Below are 22,846 nucleotides of genomic sequence, written 5' to 3'. Positions count from 1 at the left end.
TCTGGCTACGTGGGAGCGCGTTCCCCGCAGGAAAACCCGCCGGTTCCATCCCAGGATGCTCCATCCCTCCCTGCCCTGCTGCCTCGGGTCATTCGCTGGCCATGAGGTGACCCTCTGCCCGCCCTGACCCATCTCCTCCCAAAGCTCTTTGGTCAAACCCCCAGGCCATGGAGGGGACACGAGCAGGGCTGCTCCGGCTCCCGCTCCCTCCCTTACGCCATCACTTCCCGATCCCATTCCCCTGTCTCTGTGTCACCCCGGCCCCCCCTGTCCGGCCGGGACTCTGCCAGAGGCTGAGTCACCTCGGTGACCACCACCTGAGTCACCGGGACGGAGGGAAGTCCCCCGGTCCTCGATGCTTTTCCAACCGGAGCTGAGTAAAGGGGAAAGTGTCAAGGAATTTGGCTGGAAAAAGTGTTTTCTTGGAGCCTCCATAAGGAGCAGCCTCTCTGGTGCGTCCCCTTTGCCACAGTGAACTCGCAGCTGGCCAAGGAGTGGGGGGCTCCTTCCCTCTCACACGGAGAGATTCCAGGGGATGGAGGAGCTAGGAAATGTTGGGAAAAGCAGGCAAAACCTCCCCCATCCCTTGCACCGCGTGTTCTCCAGCCTCCTGAAAGCGCCTTGCAGTGCATCCCCCCTGCCCTCCTTGGATGCTGCTGGCAGCCACCAGCTCCTTCGCTGCCCTGTTCAGATTTAATTTGCAATAAAATACCTTGATTAAAAAAATACCAGGCAGCCAGACCCCACTGCGAGCCCGCCAGCGAGCCCTCGATTAATGACCCTTCGCATTCCCCTCCACCGCGTCCCCGTTAATGATTTGCAGCGGCTCCTCCCTGGCCTGTCCCCTCCCTCCTTCCCCCCCTCTTCCCCCGCCGTCGGCACCCCCAGGCCAGGGCAGAGGGAAAGGGGCTCCAGGGAGCACCCGCAGGGATTTTCTCACCCCCTGGCACATTCCCTGCGTGGGGACACCAGAGGTGAGGAAGTTGCCGCCACCCCCAGCGTGGGTCAGCCGCGTCCTTGCAGAGAGGTTCTGCGGGCACGGGGACGGCTCACGGCTCCATTCCTGGTGCTTCCCTGACTCCTGCCACCTCCTTCCTGCCATGCGGGACCCCGGCTGGGCTGGCAGCCCCTCAACACCCACCTGAGCCCCAGCAAGCTCGGTGCACATGTGCCGGAGAGTGGGGGGAGCCAGGGAACGGGGCCAGGGCTGCCCCCGGCAGCAGCCCCAGGCTTTGTGCTCCGGCAGGCAGCCCCGAGGAGGTTTCATGTTACTGGGAAACTGGGATGGCGGGATGTTCCCGGGGCAGCCCCGCAGACAAAAGACCATTGTGCAGCCGCGCAGCGATGGCTGCAGCCCCGGAGCATCCCGCTCCTGCCAGAGCCAGCAGCCACCCCAGGCCCGGGAGGTGGCACAGCCGCTGTCCGAGGAGCACAGGGCACCCACCAGGGGCCCGAGAAGCTCCCCAAAACTCATGGGATGCTTCAGCACAGACTGCCCGAGCCAGAGCGCCCCAGACACGCTCCTTGCCTGTCCCCATCCCACCGGCAGCAGCACCCAAAATGCATCCTCGCCATCCCAGGGGACAGGAGTGGCACTAAACCAGACCCTGCTGGCACCGAGTTGGGGTGACGGGCAGGGACAAATCACCACAGGTCAGGACGTGCAGGTGAGGGGTGGCTGAGCCTGAGCCAGAGCCGCTTTCCAGCCCCACCGGCTGATCCTGCTCACCCTGCGGCCGCCATGGATCAGCCCGTGCTGTCTCAGGGTGATCAGGGTACAGGGAGTTATTTGTGTGTATTTCCCTGTGCGGGGACTGTACATATTGCAGCCCCAAGCACCTCCAAACCCTGCTCCTGCCTCCCACCGCCGCCGAATTCTCCTCTGAATCCCCAGCTCCCGGACTCGGGGAGCCCCGCCACGCCCCATTAACTGCTGTTCCTGAGGGCTCTGGAGGCGACAAACACCCGCTCGTAATGAGCCAGGTGGCCCTTCCAATCACCCAACAACCTGAGCTGACTCAGAGGATCGGGTTTCCCCTTTCCCAGGGAAATTAGCAGGAATTAGGCACCCAAATCCCGAACGCAGCTTCGCGGGGCTCGGTGGCAGTGCCAGAACGCAGGGCAGGGCAAGATGTGTGCCACTCAGGGCTACCCTCTGGTCTCCCATGTCTCCCCCGGATACTTTTCGGGAGAGCTGATCAGCACCTGGAGTTCTGAGGAGCCCAAGGTGCTGGGAGTGATTCCAAGCACCTTTTTTTTTTCCAGGGCACCTTCCAGAGGTGCAGCTTTTCCCAAGCACTGGGTGCCCATTTCTCCATCGGGTCTCCTCCCGGGCCTGAAATATTGGCTAAATAAATCGAGATATGAAATAATTCATGTGTGCACCCCCCATCTGCAGCTCGTGCACCCCACGGCGCTGGCCCGGGTCTGCGTCCTGCAAGCCCCGGGCTCAAAGCAGCGGCATTAAGCGTGTGAGTTATCAGGTGGTTTAGGAATTTGTCCCCAGAACGGGGCTGCGGGTAAACGCTGCCCTGGTGAGAGCTCAATCTGCCCCAGGGGTGAGAAGGAGGAAGGAGCCATTTAATGAAATTAACAGGCCTGGTTTGGGGTGGGTCCGGGGCTGTTTGGCCACATGGGGCTTCCTCAATGGGGCCATCGGGGAAACAAAGCCGGGAGGGGAAACAAAGGCCACGTCCCTGTCCTTGTCCTCCCGCGCCATGGCCGGCCAGCCCCGTGAACCGCCGGACCGGGACATCCCAGTTCGCATCCCGGAGGAGTTCCCAGCTTGTTGGGCCCACCGGGACACCGGGGCTGCAGGGCTCGGTGCGGTGCCAACCCGGCACGGCACAGGCTGCTCCGCCGTGCCCCGCGTTGGGCTCAGCTGCGATGGGGGGATAATAAATCATTTGTTTCCCTGTTTCCAGCCATTTTCAGCTTCTGCTCTGGCTGCAGAACCCAACCGCAGGCTGGGGGAGCTTGCCCGGTCCTGCTCCCAAGCCCACTCGGCCGCGAGCTGTAAATCAGTAACCCAACTGCAGAAACAAAAGTGAAAATGTTCTTCCCGGGCTGCAGTCCTGGGCCCAGCCCTGGGCTCTGCTCCAGCCCAGTTTTTTTCTGTTTTCCCCTCCTTGCACGCGGTTGTGTTCCTGTACCTGGCTGCTGGGCCATCTCCCCACCTCTCTTTAGTTCTGGGGCACCACTGCAGCTCTATTTTTCTTTAAAAAAGAAAAGTGATCACCCCACGGGTGGGCCCGTTGCGGGGAGGCTCTGACATGGGCTCAGAGAGTGGGGAACTGCCAAAATTTTCAGGGATCAAAGCAAAGCTGAGCAGCCCCGGTTGTTCACATCGCTCAGGCTGCTGCCATTCACCAGCACCGCAGAGTAAATAACGAGGGATATTAATAACAACGAGCCTCTGCCAGGACACAAACCAAGTTCCTCATCAGGAAGCCTGAGCGGCAGCGTTGGGGTAAAATGCACCCTGGCACATCCAAACCCAGGCCAGGTCTGGGGAAATGCTAATCTCAGACAAAAAAAAGGATATTTGGGGTCTACAAACAATCCCTTGCTGGACACAAGGCCCTGGGATGGGGGAGATCCACCACAGCTTGGATCAGGAGCTGCGCAGGGGTGCAGGCAGGGGGGTGCCTGCTCTTCCTGCAGGTGTTTGGAACAGGAACCCTCTTGCAGGAGGGTTCTCCCCCCTCTTTGCTTTCATTTTTTTAATTGTCAGAAAGGGACACTGCTCCGATCGTGTTTTAGGCAGAGAAATTTGCAGAGGATTTGAAAAATCCAAGTAACAATTAGCAGAAACAAGTGCCCCAAGCCTGGCTTTGTTTGGTTTGTTTTGCATCACCAACCTCCCCTGCCAGAGCAGTTTTGCACAGCAGATATTGATACTTTCACATTTCATCTTTTTTTTTTTTATTTTTTTTTCCCAATAAAAACTTGCTTGAAACTTAAATCCAGCAGTCTGAAGTTCAGATCTTCACTTTAGAGTTCAACTCTTAGAGTCAGGATGGTCAAAAGCACCTAAACGAGAGTTCCCATGAGACTTGTGATTGTTGTTTTCACAGGAATTTGCAGAAATTTCGCACAACCCCATCACGCAGGGGACCCTGAGCTCTGAATTTCCTGGTATCCCATCAAGGAAAACCACCACAAGACCCCAAATGTCTTAGAAACACTGCCCTGATACAGAGGGGACCTGGGTTTTGGGGTACCTCACTGGAGAGCTGATGCCAGACTGACCCAAATCGCTTCCAAACCGACCAGAAGAATTCTGAACAAAGCTCTTTACTGCAGACTGAGCCCAGCACCCGCTTAAAGCCCAGGAGAGCCTCGGAGCCGCTCACCAGCCCCCCAAACCCCACTGCACCGAGCAGGACCTGCTCCCGCACCAGCCTCCCCTTTCGGCAGCGGTGCTACGGTAACACGTTAAATAAATATCGAGACACGATCCAGGCAGCCCTGGGGAGGGAGCCTCCACTGTTGGTGCCTCCAGATGGGGAGCAGAAGCTTTTGTGGGGGTTGGCTCGGTGAGGAGGCAGGAGGCAGAAGGAGCACCGTGCTTCGGCCATCGGCCCACGGCCCGGCCCCGGCCGGTGATTGCCCGGCAATCGGGGACACCAAATCCCCCACGCCAGCTCAAAATACAGAGAGGGGAGAGCCGCGGCTGTTGCCTTGGGGGGGTCACCCATCGTGGGGTCACCCAGCCGGGGGTAGCCGCGCCCACCGCACGGCCCCAGCTGGGAGCATTCCCGGGGCCGGGAGGACGAGGGTGGCTCAATCCACCCCGGCGCTGCCTCCAGCCTCCCGAGGGACCCTCCATCCACCTCCGGGGACCCTCCGCCGGGCAGGGCCGGGGCGCAGCCGCCGCCGCAGCCCTTTGAACGGCCCTATCGCTCCCGGCCGCGCCGCCCCGCGCCGCCCCCGCCGTGATGCGGCCCCGGCTCCGCCTCCCCCGCTCCGCCGGCGCTGGGAGCTCCCTTCGCCTGTTTGCCCTTATTTAATTTCGAGTGTGATTTTGCTATTTTTAGCAGCTGGATCCCCTCCAGTAAGGCTAGGAGCTCGCTCCGGTTTTTTTTTTCCCCCCCTCTCCCCTCCTTTCCCCCCCCCTCCCCCTTTTTTTTTTTTTCTCTCGTTCCCTGCAAATGATTTTGACCCAGCTTCCTTCCTCCTGGAGCAATTTTTTTTCCTCTCTCTTTATTATTTATATAAATACGCGGGGCCTGGCGGGGCCGGGGATGCGGGGCTGAGCCGCAGCCTCTCTCTTCTCCTTGCAGATCCGCAGTCGCCGCGGGCGGGGGGTCCCTTCGCTCCGCCACACAGACCCGCCGGGAAAAACAAAACCATCAAACCGCCCCCAAAACCCACCCCGAACACCCGGCTCCGGGATCAAGCTGACTGTGAGTGCCACCTTCCTCTTCTTTCTGCTGCGGGGGGCGCGGGGGGCCGGGGCTTTGGTCGCCCTCGCCGCATGCGGGGCACGGTCGGCCCCGGGGTGTCGGGGTTTGCAGGGACGCGGGTGCGTGCGGCTCGCGGCGCCTCGCTTTATTATTGGTATTAATTATTGTTAATAGCAGGGTGATGCACCTGGCGGGCCGCGGCGGAGCGGGGGGGGGGCCGGGCGGGGGTCCCTGGTGCCGCTGCTCCCACCGCCGAGCGACTTTGCTCCACTTACTCGGTTGCGGGTGATGCAAACGCCCCGCACGGCACCCGGGGGCCCGCATGGCCCCGGGACAGCCCCGGGACAGCCCGCGGGGCCGGGACCGTGCAAGGTGCGTGGGGCCGCGGCCGGTGCACGGGCGTGGGAGCGGGACCCGGGCGTGGGGCTGGGGCGGCGTGAGGTGCGTGGGGCCGGTGCGAGGCCAAGCCCGGCTCACGGGGAACGCGCACACGCGGGTCGGGGCGAAGTTGCGGTGCTGGGGCTCAGCTGCCCCCCGGATGGTGCCCCCACACCCCGCCAGCCCCGCACCCCGCCAGCAGCGCTGGCTCCACGAGGGGTTTTATTACCGCCCCCCCCCCAGGACAGGGGCTTCACAAAGCCCTGATGGTGCCCTTCCTGCCTCTTTTCTTTCTCCTCCACCTCCCTCCTTCCTTTCCTTTATCACTTCCTTTTATTATGCATCCCAGGAAGGAAGGGGGGGACTTTCCTCAATGGCAGCCCCGGGGGGGCGTTCAGAGCAGCCCCATGGCGGGTCTGTGCTGAGGAGGAGCCCGCACATCCCTCGCGGCCCGCACCCCTGCCCAACAGGCTCTTCAACTTCTGCTCCACGATTCCTTCCCCTCCTCCTTCCCCATCCCTCTGCCAGGAGGTGCGGCTGGGATCCTTCTCCAGCTGCCATCAGGCTGGATTTTCTGGGCGTGAAGAGATTTTTTTGTTTGGTTTTTTTTTTTTTGTAAGATCTAAGCCCCCGCCTGTCTCCCCGCTTCTCCTGGGCCAGTTTGTTTAATCTAAGAGTAGGTGGCAGGAGCGGGGGATTTATGGGGTTATCTGCACGGAGCAGCATAAGCCAGCGCAGGCGGCTGGGAAGGCAGGACCAGGCCCAGGAGCAGCCGGGAGCATCGCTCCGAGGGGACAGGTTGGCCCTTGTGCAACCCAGAGGTGGCTGCTTGAGGACGGCCCAGCTCATGCTGTGGAGCAGAGGGAGTAATAGGGCTGGGGGAGGAGAGCCCGGCGGCTCAGCATCCATAGGGATGGAGAGGGGAGGAGGTTTCCTTCCCCCAGCTCCATCAATCGAGAGGCAGATGTGGCCCCTCCACCTCCAAACCGTGCAGAGATGTTCCCCCCCCCCCCCCGGCCGCGGGGAGCCCGGCAGCCCCTGCCCGCGTCCCCCACTGATTCCTCCCTGCCTGGAAAGGTTTCTCCCTCAGCTGCTTCCTCTCCTCCATGGCAACCCAGCTGCTCCCTCCCTCCCTCCATGGCTCTGATGCGTGCGAGCAGGGCCGGAGCTGCTCCCGCCATGTGCCCAGCATCGTCCCACAGGCTCGGAGCACACCCCGGGCCTGGCAGGTGCTGCCGAGCCTGGGGCATTGCAAGGAGCTGGGGCTGCTCTCGGGGGCAGGGTGTTGGCTGGGAAGGTGCTGGGCTGGGAGAGAAGCATCCCCCATTTCCAGTATCCTCCTCCCAGCCCCCTCTGCCAGAGCAGGGCACGGCACGGAGCCCCCTCAGCTCTGGAGCGCCTGGGGAGGGCTCTGAGGTGCTGGAGGGAAGGGCGGGATGGGCAGGATGGATGGGTGGGATGAGGAGGAATGGATGGGTGGGATGAAGAGGGATGGGTGGGACGTGCACGTGCTTTCCCCAGCACCAACTTCGCAGCAGCTGCTGCTTTCGGGGGGGGGCGGGGGGGGCAGACCCAGTGGCACCCCCGTGCCATGGAGGGTTCCCTTGGCATTCCCAGCTGGAGCTGCTGTGTGGGGCCTGGTCCCTCCTCTGGAGGGAGGAGAGCGCAGCAGGGTGGGGGCCATGCTGGGCCCATCTGTTTCCAGCTGCAGGAGGGGGCACGGAGCAGCTCGAGGCTGTGCTGCCTCTGACAGAGATTGACTTAAAAAGAGACAAAACCCCATCCCAGGCCGACCAGCAGCCGGCCCTTTGCTGGCCTAAATCTAAACCATGCTTCTTTTTTCTCCTAAGAGACTCCTTGAAGGGCTCTGGGATGCTGTGAGTAATATTTTCGGGGTGTTTACACTACGGCATGGTTTCTGTCTCCCAAAAAAAAAAAAAAAAAAAAAGACTCCGAGGGTGGTTTTTGTTGTTGTTGTTCTGCACTCATGAGTCACTTCCAGAGGGGAGCAGGAGCTGACGCCTGTTTTTTGAAAAGGCTCAGAGGTCTGAGTGTGGCTCCTCAGGCTGCATGTCCTGCCCACACCCTCCCCACCGAGGCTCAGTGTCCCAGCGGGCTCAGCACCCTCTGCCCCCCCTCAGCTGCTCCAACACCATCAAATCGGGACCAGTTCCTCAAAACTGAGCATTATTACCTCAGAGGTAGGAGGGTGCCTCCATCAGCACACACAGACCGGGCACGCAGCCCCGGACCTGCCTCGTTCCTGCTGGGAAGCCTCACATCGCCACTCTGGGCAGGTGTCCCCAGCATGGCCACGGTCACCCGGCCCCGTGTGGGGTCACCAGCAAGCACCAGAGCTGTGGCAGCAATCCTGCCCCTTCCCACCCAGAGCCCATCCTCTCAGCTCCTGGGCTGGGAGCCGGGCATGGAGCCACCCCCGTGGCTCTGGAAAAGCAGGTTTTCCCTGTGCCCCTGGGAAGCTGTGAGGTGGAGAGGGGAAGATGGAGCTTTTTCCTTTGTGTGATTGCTCCAAGGGCAAGGGAGAGCTGCCCAGCCCTTTGGGACCTGCACAGGGGAGGTGACAACCCAGTGTCCCTCGGTCAAGTGCAAGGCGGTGCCTGTCCCTAATCCCAGCTAGGTGGCCGGACTGGGGCAGGGGTGCAGCAGTGCAGAGGGTGGGGTGGAGAGCAGGACTGTGGGACCCTGAGCCCTGGACACCCAAGGTCCCCAGTGCCACCACTCATCCTGTCTCAACTCACCAGTGCCAGCATCTGGGATTTCAGATTAAATCAGGAGCCACTCTCCTCTTTCTGAGGAAAGGGGCCGGGTTCTGCAGGATGGGCTGGCCAAGCTGCTGCTCCCCAAATGCCTGGGGGGACCCCGGGAGCTGCCTGAGCACTGGGCACTGCCTGGTTCTGCAGGGTGGCCATGCCATGGGCTTGGGGCACAGCCCTGCAGCCAGTGCATTTTGCTCCCCAACTGGTGCCAGGAGGATGCAGGGGGCATCTCCCCTGCCCCAGGGTGAGGGCTAGGGGGTGGCATGGGGAGCCAGAGCCGTGGCTGACTGACCTTCCTCTCTCCTACTCCTCTTCACCACTGCTGGGACAGACGATGAGTGAATCCAGCGCCAAATCCAGCCAGCCCCTGGCCTCCAAAGGGGAGAAAGACGTGTCAGAGAAGAGGGGCCGAGGGCGGCCTAGGAAGAAGCCGCAGGTACGTGGGGAAGGAAGGGCCGGGCAGCTGTGAGGAAGGGGGGGGCTGGACACCCCCAGGGTATGGGGCTGTAGGAAACCCCCCCACACCTACACCCCTAGGCTGGGGACACCCCCAGTGCAGCCCCGTTACCCCTTTGGGCAGAGCCTTCCCAGGGCTCACCAGCAGCAAGACCCTCCTGGGGGGCTCCAGAGCCCCCCCAGCTCTGCAGCACCCCAGAGCTCCTGGCCCCGGCTGGGGGCTCTGCTGCCCCTCCCCAGGCCCTGCTGAACCCGCCTTTGCAGACGGGCTAATTAAAGCCCCATTAGCAAAAGCTGCTCAGAGAGATAAGATGCTGCTGGAGCCTTTATAGTACCAAACCCCGCTCAGCCCCCCCGAGGCAGGTGGGGCTTGTGCACATCGTTTTCCTGCAGAAAAGGTGATTTGTTGCTTCCCTGACACTTCCTCGGCTGCGGCACCAGCAGCGAGCGGGGTCTGGGCTGAAGGGCTGTGGGGACCGTCCAGCTGAGCTGAGTGGGTGATGCTGGGGGTGGAAAAGGTCATGTATGCCCGGCTGAAGGACACACAGGAGCCTGTGCCTGGCGTCTGACCGCCAATCCCAGTGTGCCCAGTGCTCCCAGTACCACATGCAAGAGCATCTCTGCCCTGGCAGGGTCTGCTGGGGACAACGGGGCTCCCAGGCTGGAGCATCCCGGGGTGCACTGGAAGCCACTCTGGGCATGCAACCCCCTCTGCTCTCCCTCCAGCAGGAGCCCAGTGAGGCCCCGACCCCCAAGAGACCCCGTGGACGGCCGAAGGGCAGTAAAAACAAGGCCACCCCCAAGGGCAGGGTAGGTACCCGGGGATGGGGCTGCTGCAGCTGGGTGCTGGTACCACAGGTCCGGTTTGAGCTCAATTATGGACAATTCCAGGCAGATCTGTCTCGGAGGTGGGGATGGAGGGGGAATCTGGCCCAGGGAGGGTGGGGGGAGCCACAGGCCGTGTGTGTCAGCACCAGGACACCCGAGATAAACCTGTTTGCAAAACACGCGACTCACATCCTGTACCCACCTCGTGACTCACGGGGCATCCCGGGGCCGGGGGGGTCGGGGGGCTGGCAGCAGCACCCCAGGAGATGCCACTGGGGTGATGAATCCGGCAGTCACGGGTGGGAGGAAGGGGAACACCACCCACCCCCACCAGCATCCTGGGGACAGCCTGACCAAAATGCCTTTTTTTGCTGTCCTGGCTCAGAAAGCTGCAGTCACACCAGGGAGGAAACCTCGAGGGCGACCCAAAAAATCGGTAAGCAGGCTTTTCCCTTCCCCATCCACCCTGGCAGGGCACTGGGCACTTCGGGGGTGCAGCAGCTCCCCAGAGAGCCCCATGAGTGCAGGGTGGATGTTGTCGGGTTGTAGGAGCACAGAGCAGTTGAGCGAGTAGGACACGGCACTGGGTGGGCTCTGAACCCCTGAGGGCTGGGGGTCTGAGGAGTCCTGGCCCCCCCATCTCCCAGTGGGCCCGAGAGCGGCGTTGGGTGGCTGGTCCTGCCCTGGGGACACGCTGGCACACGCCTGCCCGGGTCCCTGCACGGCGTTCCCGCAGCCTGCGGGCGCAGCCGCCCCCTCTCTTCCCTGAGCTTTCCCTCCCCCATTCCATTTTTTTCTCCTTTCCCCCTCGGTTCGCAGCTCAGGCGGGTGCCAGGTACCCGGGCGATTTCATCTCCCTTCCCTGCCTTGTCCCAGATTTTGCTCCTCCTTTTCCCACTGAAATTTCTTGCGGAGCCGAGGGGTTGAGACCAGCCGGTGCTGCAAACCCGGGCTCGCGTCCTGGGGTCTCCTGTGCCGGAGCCACAGTGCCAGGGGTTGTTTGGGGACCCCAGGGCGGGCAGCCAGCGGCGGGGGGCGGGGGGTGGGCGTGGGAGGAGCCTGTCCTGTGCCAGCGGGGCCGTGCCGGGGACACGATGTCCCGCTCTGGCAGGCGCGGTGGCGTTTTTGTGAATGAAGCGGGAGGAAGCGGGGGCCGGTGTGACTCAGGCTCACTCAGCCCTGAGTCACCGCCGCGTGCGGGGTCACGGCCGCCCACCCCGGCGTGGGGGCTGGACAGGGACACCCGGGGCTGGACACGGACAGGCTGCCACCACCCTCCGGTGGCCACTAGGGACCGCGGACCCGCACTCAGAGGTGTTGCGCACCCAGGGTGTGTGGTCTCCCCTCCTCACTGCGAGCCCCCCCGGAGGGCTTCTCACCGGGGATTTAATCTCCAAGCTGGAGCCAGGGCCAGTCCTTTAATCCAGGAGGGTGCCGTGCCTCAGTTTGCCTCGTCGCACAAGGGGTGCGATGTGCCTGGTCAGCCCTTCATCCAGGGGCAGCGGAGTGGGGCTGCACTCCCTGACGCCCCCGGCCACGCTCCCTTGCCTTGCAGCAGCAGGACGAGGAGGAGGTGAACATTTCCCAGGAGTCATCCGAGGAGGAGCAGTGACACCTCCCGAACCGGCGCTACCTCATCGCCCGACAGCCCCGCGGCGGCCGGGGGAGAGGGACGGGGAGAGACCCACGGTGCCGCCCTGGCTTCCTCCTCCTCCTCCCTCCTCCGCTCCCTCCTCACCCTCAGACAACGGCAGCACTGGAAAATGGCCCAACCCGGGCGGCCCCCGCAGCCCCCGCCCGGGAGGGGCACCTGGCCCAGCTCCCCCCTCCCCAGCCCCGGGGTTCAGGGTAGCCCCACTGGAAAGGGGAGTCGTGGCAGAGAGCCGGGGCTGGCACCCCCCACCTTCGCTGCCCCCCATGCAGTGATCTCGCCCCGCCAAAGTGGGTGCTGGCTGCCCCCCCCAGCACTGGGCTCTGCCCTGGGGCCTCTGCAGGGAAGAGATGGGGGGGCAGTGAATGTGAGACCCCCCCCCAAATGCATTAGACCTTTGCTCTGGCCTGCTGCTACCCTGGGCAACCCCGCTTGTCCCCCCAGTCCGGGGTGACTGCACTGTGTGCGGGAGCAGCTCCCGCGGCGCTGCCGGGGCCCGGTGCCCATCCCTGGGGTGCCAGTCCCCGAGGGTGCCAGTCCCCAGGGGTGCCTGAGCAGGGCTGGCTCTGGGCAGCCCTTTCCTCATAGGTTCTGGTATATATATATTTTTTTTTTTAGTACTTTTTTTCCTTTCATTCACAACTACCTCTGGATATTTAAGTTCCACTCTCTGAACTCACAGACGTGCTGCTGCGCTGCCGGGGCACCGTGGGCTCGGTGGTTCCTGTTTTCGGGGTGTTGCTGGGGGCCGTGGGGTGTTTTTTTTTTCTCCCTCCCCTTTTTTTTGGGCTTCATTTTTCTTTTTTTTTTTTTTTAAATTTTGAGGTCTAGTTTGCTCTGCTGCTTCAAGGGATCGAGGCTGGCAGGGCAGAGGGGAGGGGGGACCATGGGATGCTCCCCCCGCCCCTCTGCCCCGGCACGACGGCTGCAGCGGGACCGGAGGTCGGTGCCAGGCGGCCCCGGCAGGAGAGAATCGGGGTTTGGTTTGGGGTTTTTTTTTGGTTCACTGTTAACGACCTTTTGGGTTCCTATTTGCAGTTACTTGAATAAAACATTTTATGGATGTTTGTGACGCCTCTGTCCCGGCTGGGTGGGGCAGGGGTGGCTGCTCCCAGGCCATCTCCTCCACAGGGACATCTGTGCTGGTGGCAGCCACCAGCCATCCACGGAGATGAGCTGCTGATGGAAACACAAACAGGCAAAGCCCTGCTGCCCCCCAAACTCCCGCCCGAGGCCGGGAACCCCCAGCCCCACACGGAGCCTCGGGGCCAAGGCAGAGACACGTTTATTTACCCCACTTTCCCCCAGGCACCCCATCCCGGCAGAGCCTGCTGCTCTCTGCCAGTCTGCCAGCCCCAGTGGGCCCTCCCGGAGCTTTCCAAGGGGCTGCTGGAGCAGTTCAAGCAAAAAAAGAAAAATGGCAAAACCAGGCACTGAGGTGGGAGATGTCCCATCTGGGTCAGTGCTCAGATGTGGGGGCAGCGGCTGTGGCATCGTGGCACCACCGCGGGCACATCGTGCCTGTTCAGTGCTGACAGTGTCCTCCCTTCCCTCCCGCGGGCAGGATCCGGTCCCGGTGCTCCAGGCAGTGTCAGGCCCTCCAGTCCCTGCGCGGGGGCCGAGGGGGCGAGGGTCCCCCCCAGGCGGGCACCACCTGCAACACAGAGGGGCACACCTGCAGCCCAGGGCATCACGGCGGGGGGGGGGAGGCACCACCCGTGCAGCCCAACCCTCCCAAAAACCTCTGGATTACACCCAAAGCCTGACTCCCTCCATGCTTGACTCAACGTTCTTGGAGGTCTTTCCCAACCTTAATGATTCCACGATTCCCACAGCTCCCCTCGGGACAGGCACCTCACTTGCTGTTGCTTCGGTTTTTCATGGAAAAACGGGGGAAATGCCAACTCCCACCACAGCGACCCACCTGAGCCTCCTCAGCCTCCACCAGCAGCTCCTGCTCCGACTCGGGCGGCTCCTCAGCCGGGTCGTAGCTGTACATGGGCAGCAGCCGGTGCCGCAGCCGGTCGGACCTGGCGGGGGTCGGTGGTGAGCGCTGACCCCGCAGCCCGCCAAGGCCCCCAGCGCCGCGGCCCCGCTCACCTGCGCTTCTTCTTGACGTACATCACCTGCGGGGAAAGGCGTCAGCGGCGCTGGGCTCGGTGCTCCCCGGTCCCCCCCGCCCGCCCGCCCACTCACCGCGGCCAGGAGGGCGCCGAGGAGGGTGAGGAGGAGGAAGGGCCCCAGCACGGAGCCCACCAGCGAGTCGCCCGCCGCGCCCGGGGCCGTGGGGGCCGTGGTGTTGCTCATGGCCCAGCGCCGGCTCCTGCCCGCATGGGGACACGCGTGTCCGGCCCCACGGACGGGAGCTCTGCAACCCACAGCCGGCCTTGGGAATGACCCCCCCCGGCCCGGGAATGACCCTCCCACGCCGGGAATTCACCACCCGGGAATGACCCAGCGCTCAGGTAATAACCCACATCCCGCCCGGTAATAACCAATACCCGGTAATGATCCCCCGCCCGGTAACAACACCCCTGGAGGGCTCACCCCGCACCCCCCTTCCTGCAGAGCTGGGGCTGGGGGGGGGGCTCCGCCTCCACCAGCGGGAGGACCGGCGGGACCCCCGCACTGGGCTCTGCCCGGGACACCCCCAGACCCCCGGACCCGCACCCCAATTCCCCCCCCCCCTTCCCCCTCGTCCAGTTCGGGATCCCCCCCCGGGCCCCCCCCCGCTCCGGGGATCCCCGCGCGCGCCACGCCTCGCCCCGCCCACCTGCGCGCGCCGCCCGCACCCGGAACCCATGCGGCGCGTGACACGCGCGGGGCGGGGCCGAGCGCGCGGGGGAGGGGGCGGGGCCGGGGGCGGAGCTTGGGGCGGGGGCGGTGGCGGAGCGCGGCCGGCAGGGGGCAGCAAAGACCGGGCGGGAAACGCGTGAGGGGAGAAAAGGGAAAAGGGCGAAGGGACGCGGGGAAAACGGAATAACGAGGAACCGGCAGAGGGAGGAAGGGGAAAAAAACGGGGGAAAAAAACGGGAAAAAAAGAAGAAAAGACCCCCGGAGGGAGGGGGCACAAGGAAAGGCGAGCAGAGCGGTGGGCGGGCAGATGGAGGGAGGGAGGGGGGAGTTGCACGTCTGGCCAGGTGAGGGCAGAGCTGGGGGTGTGGGCGGGAGAGGAGACAGAGGGGATGCATGGATGGATGGACGGAGGGATGGAGATGTAGGTGTGGTGTGAGACAACCGACCCGCGGGGCTGGGGCTGGCGGGGCTCCCAGGGGTGCCAGGAACACGGGCAGGGTCATCCACACTGGGGGCTGCTGTGGGTCCCTGGCCAGGCGCTCCTGCTGTGGCCGCTCTCCCCCAGGCTGGACCCAGGGGCTGCGATGGTGCCAGCGGTGTCACCCACGGTGCTGGCAGAGCCCCAGCCCTGATCCTGGCCGCAGGGCTAATCCGCTTTGCCCACAGGGACCAGATGGTCCCGCTAAGTGGGTCAGGCAGGAGCGGGGGACACCAGGGAGCACCGGGTCCTGCTGCACTTCCCAACAGCTACAAAAAATAATCATCAAGTGGAATGAGGTGAACGAGGAGCCTAGACGTGGCAGAGTTGTGGGGACACAGCCCCTGGACTGGCAGCGGGACAGGGCTCAGCCACTGCGGAGCATCCAGAGACTCCTGAGCTGGTGGGGAAGAGCAGCTCCTGGTCTGCAGCCTCTGGGATGAGCTTGCCCATGGCACAGATGGTTGCACCCCTGCCTGCACCCCTGCCTGCACCCCTGCCTGTACCCTGCCTGTACCCTGCCTGTACCTCTGCCTGTACCTCTGCCTGTACCCTGCCTGTACCCTGCCTGTACCCTGCCTGCACTGCTGCCTGTACCCTGCCCATACCCCTGCCTGTACCCTGCCTGCACCCCTGCCTGTACCCTCCCTGCACCCCTGCCTGTACCCTGCCTGTACCTCTGCCTGTACCCTGCCCGTACCTCTGCCTGTACCCTGCCCATACCCCTGCCTGTACCCTGCCTGCACCCCTGCCTGTACCCTGCCTGTACCTCTGCCTGTACCCTGCCCATACCTCTGCCTGTACCCTGCCTGTACCCTGCCTGCACCCCTGCCTGTACCCCTGCCTGTACCCTGCCTGCACCCTGCCCATACCCCTGCCTGTACCCTGCCTGCACCTCTGCCTGTACCCTGCCCTTACCCCTGCCTGTACCCTGCCCATACCCCTGCCTGTACCCTGCCTGTACCCTGCCTGCACCTCTGCCTGTACCCTGCCTGCACCTCTGCCTGTACCCTGCCTGTACCCTGCCTGTACCCTGCCTGCACTGCTGCCTGTACCCTGCCCATACCCCTGCCTGTACCCTGCCTGTACCCTGCCCATACCCCTGCCTGTACCCTGCCTGCACTGCTGCCTGTACCCTGCCTGCACTGCTGCCTGTACCCTGCCCATACCACTGCCTAAAACACTGCCTGTACCAGTCCCTGCACTGCTGCCCTCACCCCCTGCCCAGCCCATGCAGGGTTATTTTCTCCTCTCCAGCCCAGAGAAGGGCACCAGCTGTCCTGAGAGTGGCTGACAGCTGCTGTTCCCAGTGTCCTGTTGTCCCCAGGGGTCCCGCTGGCCCCACTAGCCCACACTGACCCCACTCTCCCCAGCAGTGGCACTGGTCTCATTGCCTGTGTTGACTCACCCTGCCCCAGGCACCCTTCCCAAAGCAGCCCCAGCCCCCCGTTCACCACTGCAATGGGGGAACCACAGAGTGGGACAGGACCCCCAGCCCCCCAGCCCAGCACTGACACTTCAGGGACCTTCCATGCTGCCACCATCCACCTCTGCCCATCCCCTCCCAGCTGAACCCTGCTGTGCCATGGCTAAAAATAAATCCATCAGTTTCTAGGAAAGCTCCTTGGAGAGCACGAGCGAGTGGGAGCACATGGCCAGGAGAAGCATGCGTGGTCCAGGGGAAGCAGCACCCTTGGGAGCAGACCAGGGGGTCACCAAGCCCCTCCACATGGCCAGAGCCAGTCCAGGACACCTGCAGCATCCCAGATCCCACGTGAACATCTTTTTCCCAATCCACTGCTTCCCAGAGCATCCGGATGAGGGAAAAGGGGAGTCAAGGCTGGGGCAGCGCAGGACCTGCTCGTCCCTGGAGAAATCTCCCCCTTGCTTACCCTGGGGTGGGGGAGGATGTCGGGGGGGGGGGGCTGAAGGCAGCATTGCCACCCATCCTGGGGACAAGAAACCTTTGTGATCGGGGTGGAAGGGGCGTCAGCCAGGGGGGAAAAGCTGGAATAGCAACACGGGGTATCTATTTCTTCCCCAAACGCCGCCGTGAGACATCAGCCCCCTCCCCTGCGCTGCTTGGCCCCCAGCACATAACTGGGGACAGCTTTGCTGAGCTGCTAAGCTCCCGTTTAAGCAGCTGAGAGCAAGTGGCCGGATTTCCAGCCAGCGCATCCCTCCGGCTGCTCATTCGGCCAGAAATGCCGGGGTGGGGGGCCGGGTGCCGCCGTCCCCGCGGGGGCACAGCCGCCCCGGCTCTGCCTCGCCGCTCGCCCGCTCAGGCATTAACGCCGCCGTCAGCACAGATTAATTCTGCCCTGGGCTCCGCGCCGCAGCTGCAACACCAGGCCGTTGTGCGCCAGCCCCCGTGTTTTCTGCAGGAGGAGCCTGGTCACATCCAGATCCCAAAGGGAATGTGCAAAGGCTCGCTTAGGGATGGGTCTCCACACCAGGACACGTTTGCTTGGCAGGGAAGTGTGGGAGCTCACCTTCGTGTGGCCGGGCCGGCAGCGCCAGCGGCACCACACGCGGCCGGGGGTGCTGGTGCTCTCCGTGAGGGCTCCTCCCGGCCTCTCACACAGCAAGGGGCTCGTCCCACGGGAAGAGCTCTCAGGAAGGATTTTGTGAAATAGTTGGAAGCACGTTCAGAGGCTCCACGAGGCTCTCTCCTTAAAATGCCCCTTTTTATTGCAGGGTGCCTGCCCCATCAGCGAACCCATCTCAACACCAGGCTGTTGGTGACATCTGTCCAGTTCCTCTTCCAGGCTGTGACTGTCCCAGGCCACTGCAGGGAGGGCTTTCTCCTTGGGTGACACTGTTGCCCAGTCTCTGAGTTCACGTACGAAGGGACCAGAGCTGGGACAAAGAGACCAGGCAGGAGGCAGAGCCGTGTGAAATACTGGCGTGTTTATTGGTTGGCACTAGATTACAGCCCACACTCTCGGCAAACTGGCATCCACCAATTTAATTTTTTCAGTTTTTCACTCTTTTAAAGACAGTGACGGCCTCCCCCTCGCACACAACTCAACAGAGGAAACCCCTCGTGACAGGACCCCGCCGCACCACCCGGCTCCACACAAGGAGAGCCCTCCGGCCTTTCTGGAGACGCTGTGGATGAAAGGTCAGAATCACGTGGGATGTCCTGCACCTGCCAGCCAGGACCGAGCAGGAGAACATCTGCATTATCCAGAGGTTCCAACTGAGACGGATCCCCAAAGGAAACAGAACGTGTTTTCTACTTCACACGTGTGACTTTGAACAAAGGTGGTGTAAGAACACATCGGTGAGAAAGAGAGCATCCATTGCAATGCTCCATTTCCAAAGGGCCTTTGCTGTTGCAAAGTGTTTCTGCAAACTATTTAATTTGTTGTAACCCTCCCATGTGAAGTTCACCAGGAGATTAGAAACACCAAGTGCTGGAGGGAGGAACAGAGATCTGCAGCCAAGAAAATAAACCCAAACAGATTATAGGAATTACAAGTACAAAAACATCTTGAATTCACAGAGAATTGAGTATTTCACTTGCAACTCACTGAAAATTACTGAAAATATCAGGCCTTTTTAAATCCTAATAAAACAGCAAGTTTGTTCTCTCCATCAGTTTTCCTTCTGCAAACTTGCTGACACTTCCCTGGGAAAGCCAGGTGGCAGGAGTGGCACAAGAACCTCCATGAGACATCCCAGCTGACCCCACCACATCCCAGCTGACCCCACCACATCCCAGCTGACCCCACCATCGCATGGAGCACAGCACCCAGGGATCCCTCACCAGGCTCTGTGGTTGCCATCGGCCCCCACCCCAGGCCTGGACATCTGGATGACTTGGATCAGTACCTGGAAGGGCTCCAAACTCGTTTTCCCTTGCACCTGGGTCAGTCCCACCCTCAGTTGTGGGGGTGAGGTCGAAGGTACCAGCTCAGACACAAACCAGAAACAGTCAAAGCCCTACAGCTCTGACCAACCATGGAGATTCCTTGTTTTGGGGAGGAATGGAGAAGCCTCAGGCAAACACACCCACGGACAGGATGTTGGACAATGGACCCTGGTCATTCATCCCTCAACCGGGGTCTGGGGCCCCGTTCTCCTGATTTGGGGGGGCTGCCAGGAGCCCCCCATGTACACAGAGCTCATGGAAGGACTGAGCAGCAAAGGCAAAGTGATCATTCCAGATTTTCTGATTTAATAAATATAAAATAGGACACACAGGAAATTCAACAAACACTCTCAGACCTCCCAAGTTTCATTTCTGAGGCAATTCTAGAGCCGATTCATCAAGTATAACATCAAAATTCCCATCTTCCCAAAAAAAAAAAAAAAAAAGAAAGAAAAGAAAAAACCCTATGGACTAGCACCAAAGAGAGATTTATAAATCTCCTAAATACAACTTCAGTCCAGTTCAGTTTCTTTTTCACCAGCTACACCTTTGTTATGTACAGACCCTTGACACCACCCCCAGCACAGCACTCCAGGATCTCGGCAGCCCAGAGCAGCTGGGTTAGTTCATTCCAAGGTTAGGAAAATGAGGATCACGCCCTGTGTGTGTCAGGAGCTCAGGGACCAGCTGAGGGGCACTCAAGCCATGAAGTCACCACGTCCCTGCAGGGCTGCAGCCACCAGATGATGCCATTACTGAGCAGGAGAATGGAGCCAGGATGGGAAACCCAGGCTGGGAGCAAGACCAGAGCAGGCACTGCATCATCCAGAGGGAAAAGCTCCTCACACTGCAACCCTGTCACTGCTTGGGGCAGGTTTGGCTGAAGATACAGCTCCAATCCTCCCCCAGCACCAGCCACAGGCTCCCCTTGGGGGGGTCCAACCCCAAACCAACCCCAAACCAACCCCCAGTGTTCCCCCCCATGCTCTGCACAGGGATGGATGCTGCATCTGGCTGTGTGAAAGCACAAACATTTGGGATAAAACAGAGAGAACAGGCAGGAAACCTACAGCTCTTGTACAAGTGTTACTTGTTGGACCTGTGCAGCCTCCAGGATTTCATTCTCCGGGAGTGACCCATGCGCTGCGGAATGCTGAACACAGCTTCTGCATGGAAAAGCCGAGGCAAAGGCCCAAAGCCCCTGCTAGATCCGGGGAGGGAACTGAGGATTCCTGACATTCCCTACTCACATTTTTAGCCAGAATACTTTGTGGCCACACAAGGGAAAAAGCAACACTTGCAGATTCCAATCCCTTTTCGTTTTTCCCTTTACAGAGTTTGCTTTAAGGCACATTCCAACTCAGGCTGAATGAGCTGCCTCGGTGCTCCACAGGAGAGTAGGGAAGAGCTCACAGCATCCATCTACACAGGAACAGAGCTGGTGGGAAAGCTGATCCTGCCATTCATTCCAGCTCCCACCAAACCCAGCTCCTACCTTGCCCCCAGCACCGGGGCAGACAGCAGGAGGTTTGGGGGGCCCTGATGTGCAGCCCTCAGGCTCTGCTCCCTTCCTCTGCTTATTCCCAGAACACACCCACCTGGCTAAGCTGGAAGCAGACCAACCTGAGGAGATCGTCACCGTGTGCCCTCCCTGCTGTCACTGCCTCGGTCCTTGGGGGTTTTACAGCCCAAAGTTTAATGCGTTTTCAATTTGAAAAAAAATCTTTTTAGTTTGCACAGTGGCTGTTAACTCCACATCCAGGGAATGTTCTGCCTAATGTTGTACCTGGAGAGGTGAATGCCAATGGCTCAGAATTCCCAGTGCCACGGCAGTTCTGATGTGTGCTGGCCCTGCTGACCATACTGAGTGTGGACAGCTCGGCCAGTGCTGCTGGGAAGTGGCAACACTGCCCTGAGATATGGGAGGCACAGCTGTGACACCGAGGTTCCAACAAACCACTCAAACAATCCATCTTTGGGAAGCCACCAGAGGTACTTTAACATCACTGAATTCCAGATTTCAAGGAGAATGGGTAAAACCCCTCCCTTCTTTCACTCTTCTCTCCCAGGAAAAGGCAGCACCTCCCAGGCCCAGCAGTGGCCCAGCCAGGCAGCACCCACCACACAGCAGGGAAATCCCCCAGTCCCCACCTGGGCTTACTCTGAACTGCAAAAGGGTTCTTCCCTTTGAAATGTGCCTTTGAAGAACCTCAGTGTGAGCAAAGTCACATCTGAAACCCAAACCCGCCCAGCAGCAACCACCTCAGCCAGGTGCTGTGTGGTTCCTGCCACACGCGATTTCCAAGCTGCCGATAACCAAAGAACCAAAATCCCTATTCCACAACAACAAATCCTTGTCTGGGAGACACTCCCCAAAGCCAGAGCCACACAATTCCAGCTCTGCTGAGTTTCATTACACTCAGCTCTCTCTGCAGAGGGACGTCCATCTGCCTCTTAAGTTTTACACATCAGGTAAGACCACCAGAGAGATTTGGGATCTGACAAATCCTCCTGGAAGGATCCAGCAGCACTTGGACACACAGGTATTCCAGGGGTGTCTTCCTTTTCTCCTGCTCCCATGCTGGAGTCACCAAACTGGTGCAGGTTCCCTTGCCCCTCACTGGTGTAGCAAGAGTGGGGCGTCCTTGGACAATGACCACAGGAATGAAAAGCAGCAAGGGAAGAAGGGACCCCATTAGCGACATCACTGCGCCCCTAAGGAGCTGCAGAGGGACCCCCAGGGCCCAGAGGTGATGAAAAGCAGCAGCCCCTCACCTGTGCCCCACTCATACCCCAAACCAGAATTCGAGACCTGCCATGAAGGGGGGACCAAACAGCTGCTGCACCTTTCTGGCTGTCTGGGGACATCCTGTGTCATACCCACCTCCCAGCAGTGCCCAGAGAGCACAGCCAGGCTGAGAGCCAGCTAAGAACTGCTCCCATGGGATGCTGAGACACTGAGTGACGCTCCACATAAGGTTCAGGCCAGCTGAGGTTAAGAATCCCGCTATCCATCGCTACCAGCTCGGAACAGCACCAGTTCTAGCACGGCTGGGAGCCCCAGGCTCATCCCCTGGGATTCGGCACACTCAGGACAGTGGCCCCAGCAGTGAGACTGAGCAGCACCGTCCGGGCTGCAGAACCAGAGCCGTGCTCCCAGCAGCTCCCCTGTTCCTCACACAGACAGGGCGACTTGTCAGTCCCAAACCAATTAACACCAGTTTAGATAAAACCACTCCAACTGCTGGGGTTGCAGCTGTACCAGCTCTAGAGAGAACCTCAGATGCTGAGGAAGATGGGAATTGTGTGGTGCAGGGAGAGGTTCAGGGAGCACAGGGCTAAGGCCTGGTCTGAAATTTGCATCTCTTCAATCAAGGCTATTCCTGCCCCAGGAGCCATTTCCAGTTACAAGGCATAACATCAGCCACTCCGTGGTAACAGCATCAATCCATGCCACATTAGAACACTTTCTTGGCACAATTTATTTTTTCTGACCCAAACAAATAAGCCATTAGCAAGTCATTAACAATATTCTACCCTAAATTGTCAGTTTAACAGCCCTGTAAAAACATTTTTAGTTTAAAAACAAAAGTGTGCATGCTGCTGATATTAAAACTGCAGTTACTCTTTCAGGAGTACCAGCTGTTTTGTTGCAAAGCATTTCCAACATACTAATCTGTACAGTAGAGACCAAGACTCATCGAAGGCAGTAGACGGCTGTGTCAGGTGCCTCGCAGGGCGCGGGGACAGCGACTCTGGGAATTTCTTGGACACTTCCAGACAGAATATTCAAGCCCTTTTGAGAGTTTGGTTCAGGCTGACCAGCACATAGTGAGAAAGGATTGTACATTCGTCTCTAAGTTGAAGTGAGCTGAACTGGTGTAATTTAGGCTCAATTCCAGATGCTTGGGTTTGAGCTACTCCTTGAATAATGGGCTGTTCCTTACGCGTGGTTTTCCATGTCAGCGATCACTGGCACTGCTTTTGGCCTTGCTACTCCACACCGATGAAAGCAGGGAGAACAAGGAAAGGAACAGAAGAGGATCTTAAAATGAACAGCTTCTTGCCAAAACAGCAAGGATACCATTCCCCCTTGTCCCAGGCTCCATGGATATTTCTATCAGATTTTCATATTGTAAGTGCTTCTCAGAAAGAGAGAAAGCTCCAGAACAGTGAGTGTTTATTAGAATAATTTTT

General features: G+C 60.5%; 2 protein-coding genes across 5 annotated transcripts; one reads left to right on the top strand and one right to left on the bottom strand.

Moving 5' to 3' along the window:
- Positions 1 to 4,950: 4,950 nt before the first annotated feature.
- HMGA1 (high mobility group AT-hook 1) lies at positions 4,951 to 12,570 on the top strand. 4 transcript variants are annotated; one of them, XM_068995827.1, is made up of 6 exons: positions 4,951 to 5,056; positions 5,286 to 5,408; positions 8,895 to 8,999; positions 9,749 to 9,829; positions 10,233 to 10,283; positions 11,403 to 12,570. In XM_068995827.1, exons 3-6 carry the CDS (start codon positions 8,898 to 8,900, stop codon positions 11,457 to 11,459), a joined length of 291 nt encoding a protein of 96 aa, XP_068851928.1. In that variant the 5' UTR covers positions 4,951 to 5,056; positions 5,286 to 5,408; positions 8,895 to 8,897; the 3' UTR covers positions 11,460 to 12,570. The 4 variants fall into 4 exon arrangements, with proteins under 4 accessions (XP_068851928.1, XP_068851929.1, XP_068851927.1 ...); XM_068995828.1 differs by having other exon boundaries at positions 9,746 to 9,829; positions 12,324 to 12,570; XM_068995826.1 differs by having other exon boundaries at positions 9,746 to 9,829.
- Positions 12,571 to 12,766: 196 nt separating this feature from the next.
- On the bottom strand, positions 12,767 to 14,142 carry SMIM29 (small integral membrane protein 29). The gene is made up of 4 exons (XM_068995829.1): positions 13,695 to 14,142; positions 13,599 to 13,624; positions 13,423 to 13,528; positions 12,767 to 13,152 (listed from the first exon to the last, which is right to left on the bottom strand). The coding sequence occupies exons 1-4, from the start codon at positions 13,803 to 13,805 to the stop codon at positions 13,090 to 13,092; spliced, it is 306 nt and encodes a 101-aa protein (XP_068851930.1). The 5' UTR covers positions 13,806 to 14,142; the 3' UTR covers positions 12,767 to 13,089.
- Positions 14,143 to 22,846: the final 8,704 nt, after the last annotated feature.

The sequence above is a fragment of the Aphelocoma coerulescens genome, chromosome 26 (assembly GCF_041296385.1).
Source record: "Aphelocoma coerulescens isolate FSJ_1873_10779 chromosome 26, UR_Acoe_1.0, whole genome shotgun sequence".
Classification (NCBI taxonomy): Eukaryota; Metazoa; Chordata; class Aves; order Passeriformes; family Corvidae; genus Aphelocoma; species Aphelocoma coerulescens.
Note: the sequence above shows the minus strand (reverse complement) of the source record. Positions and strands in the feature narration are given on the sequence as shown.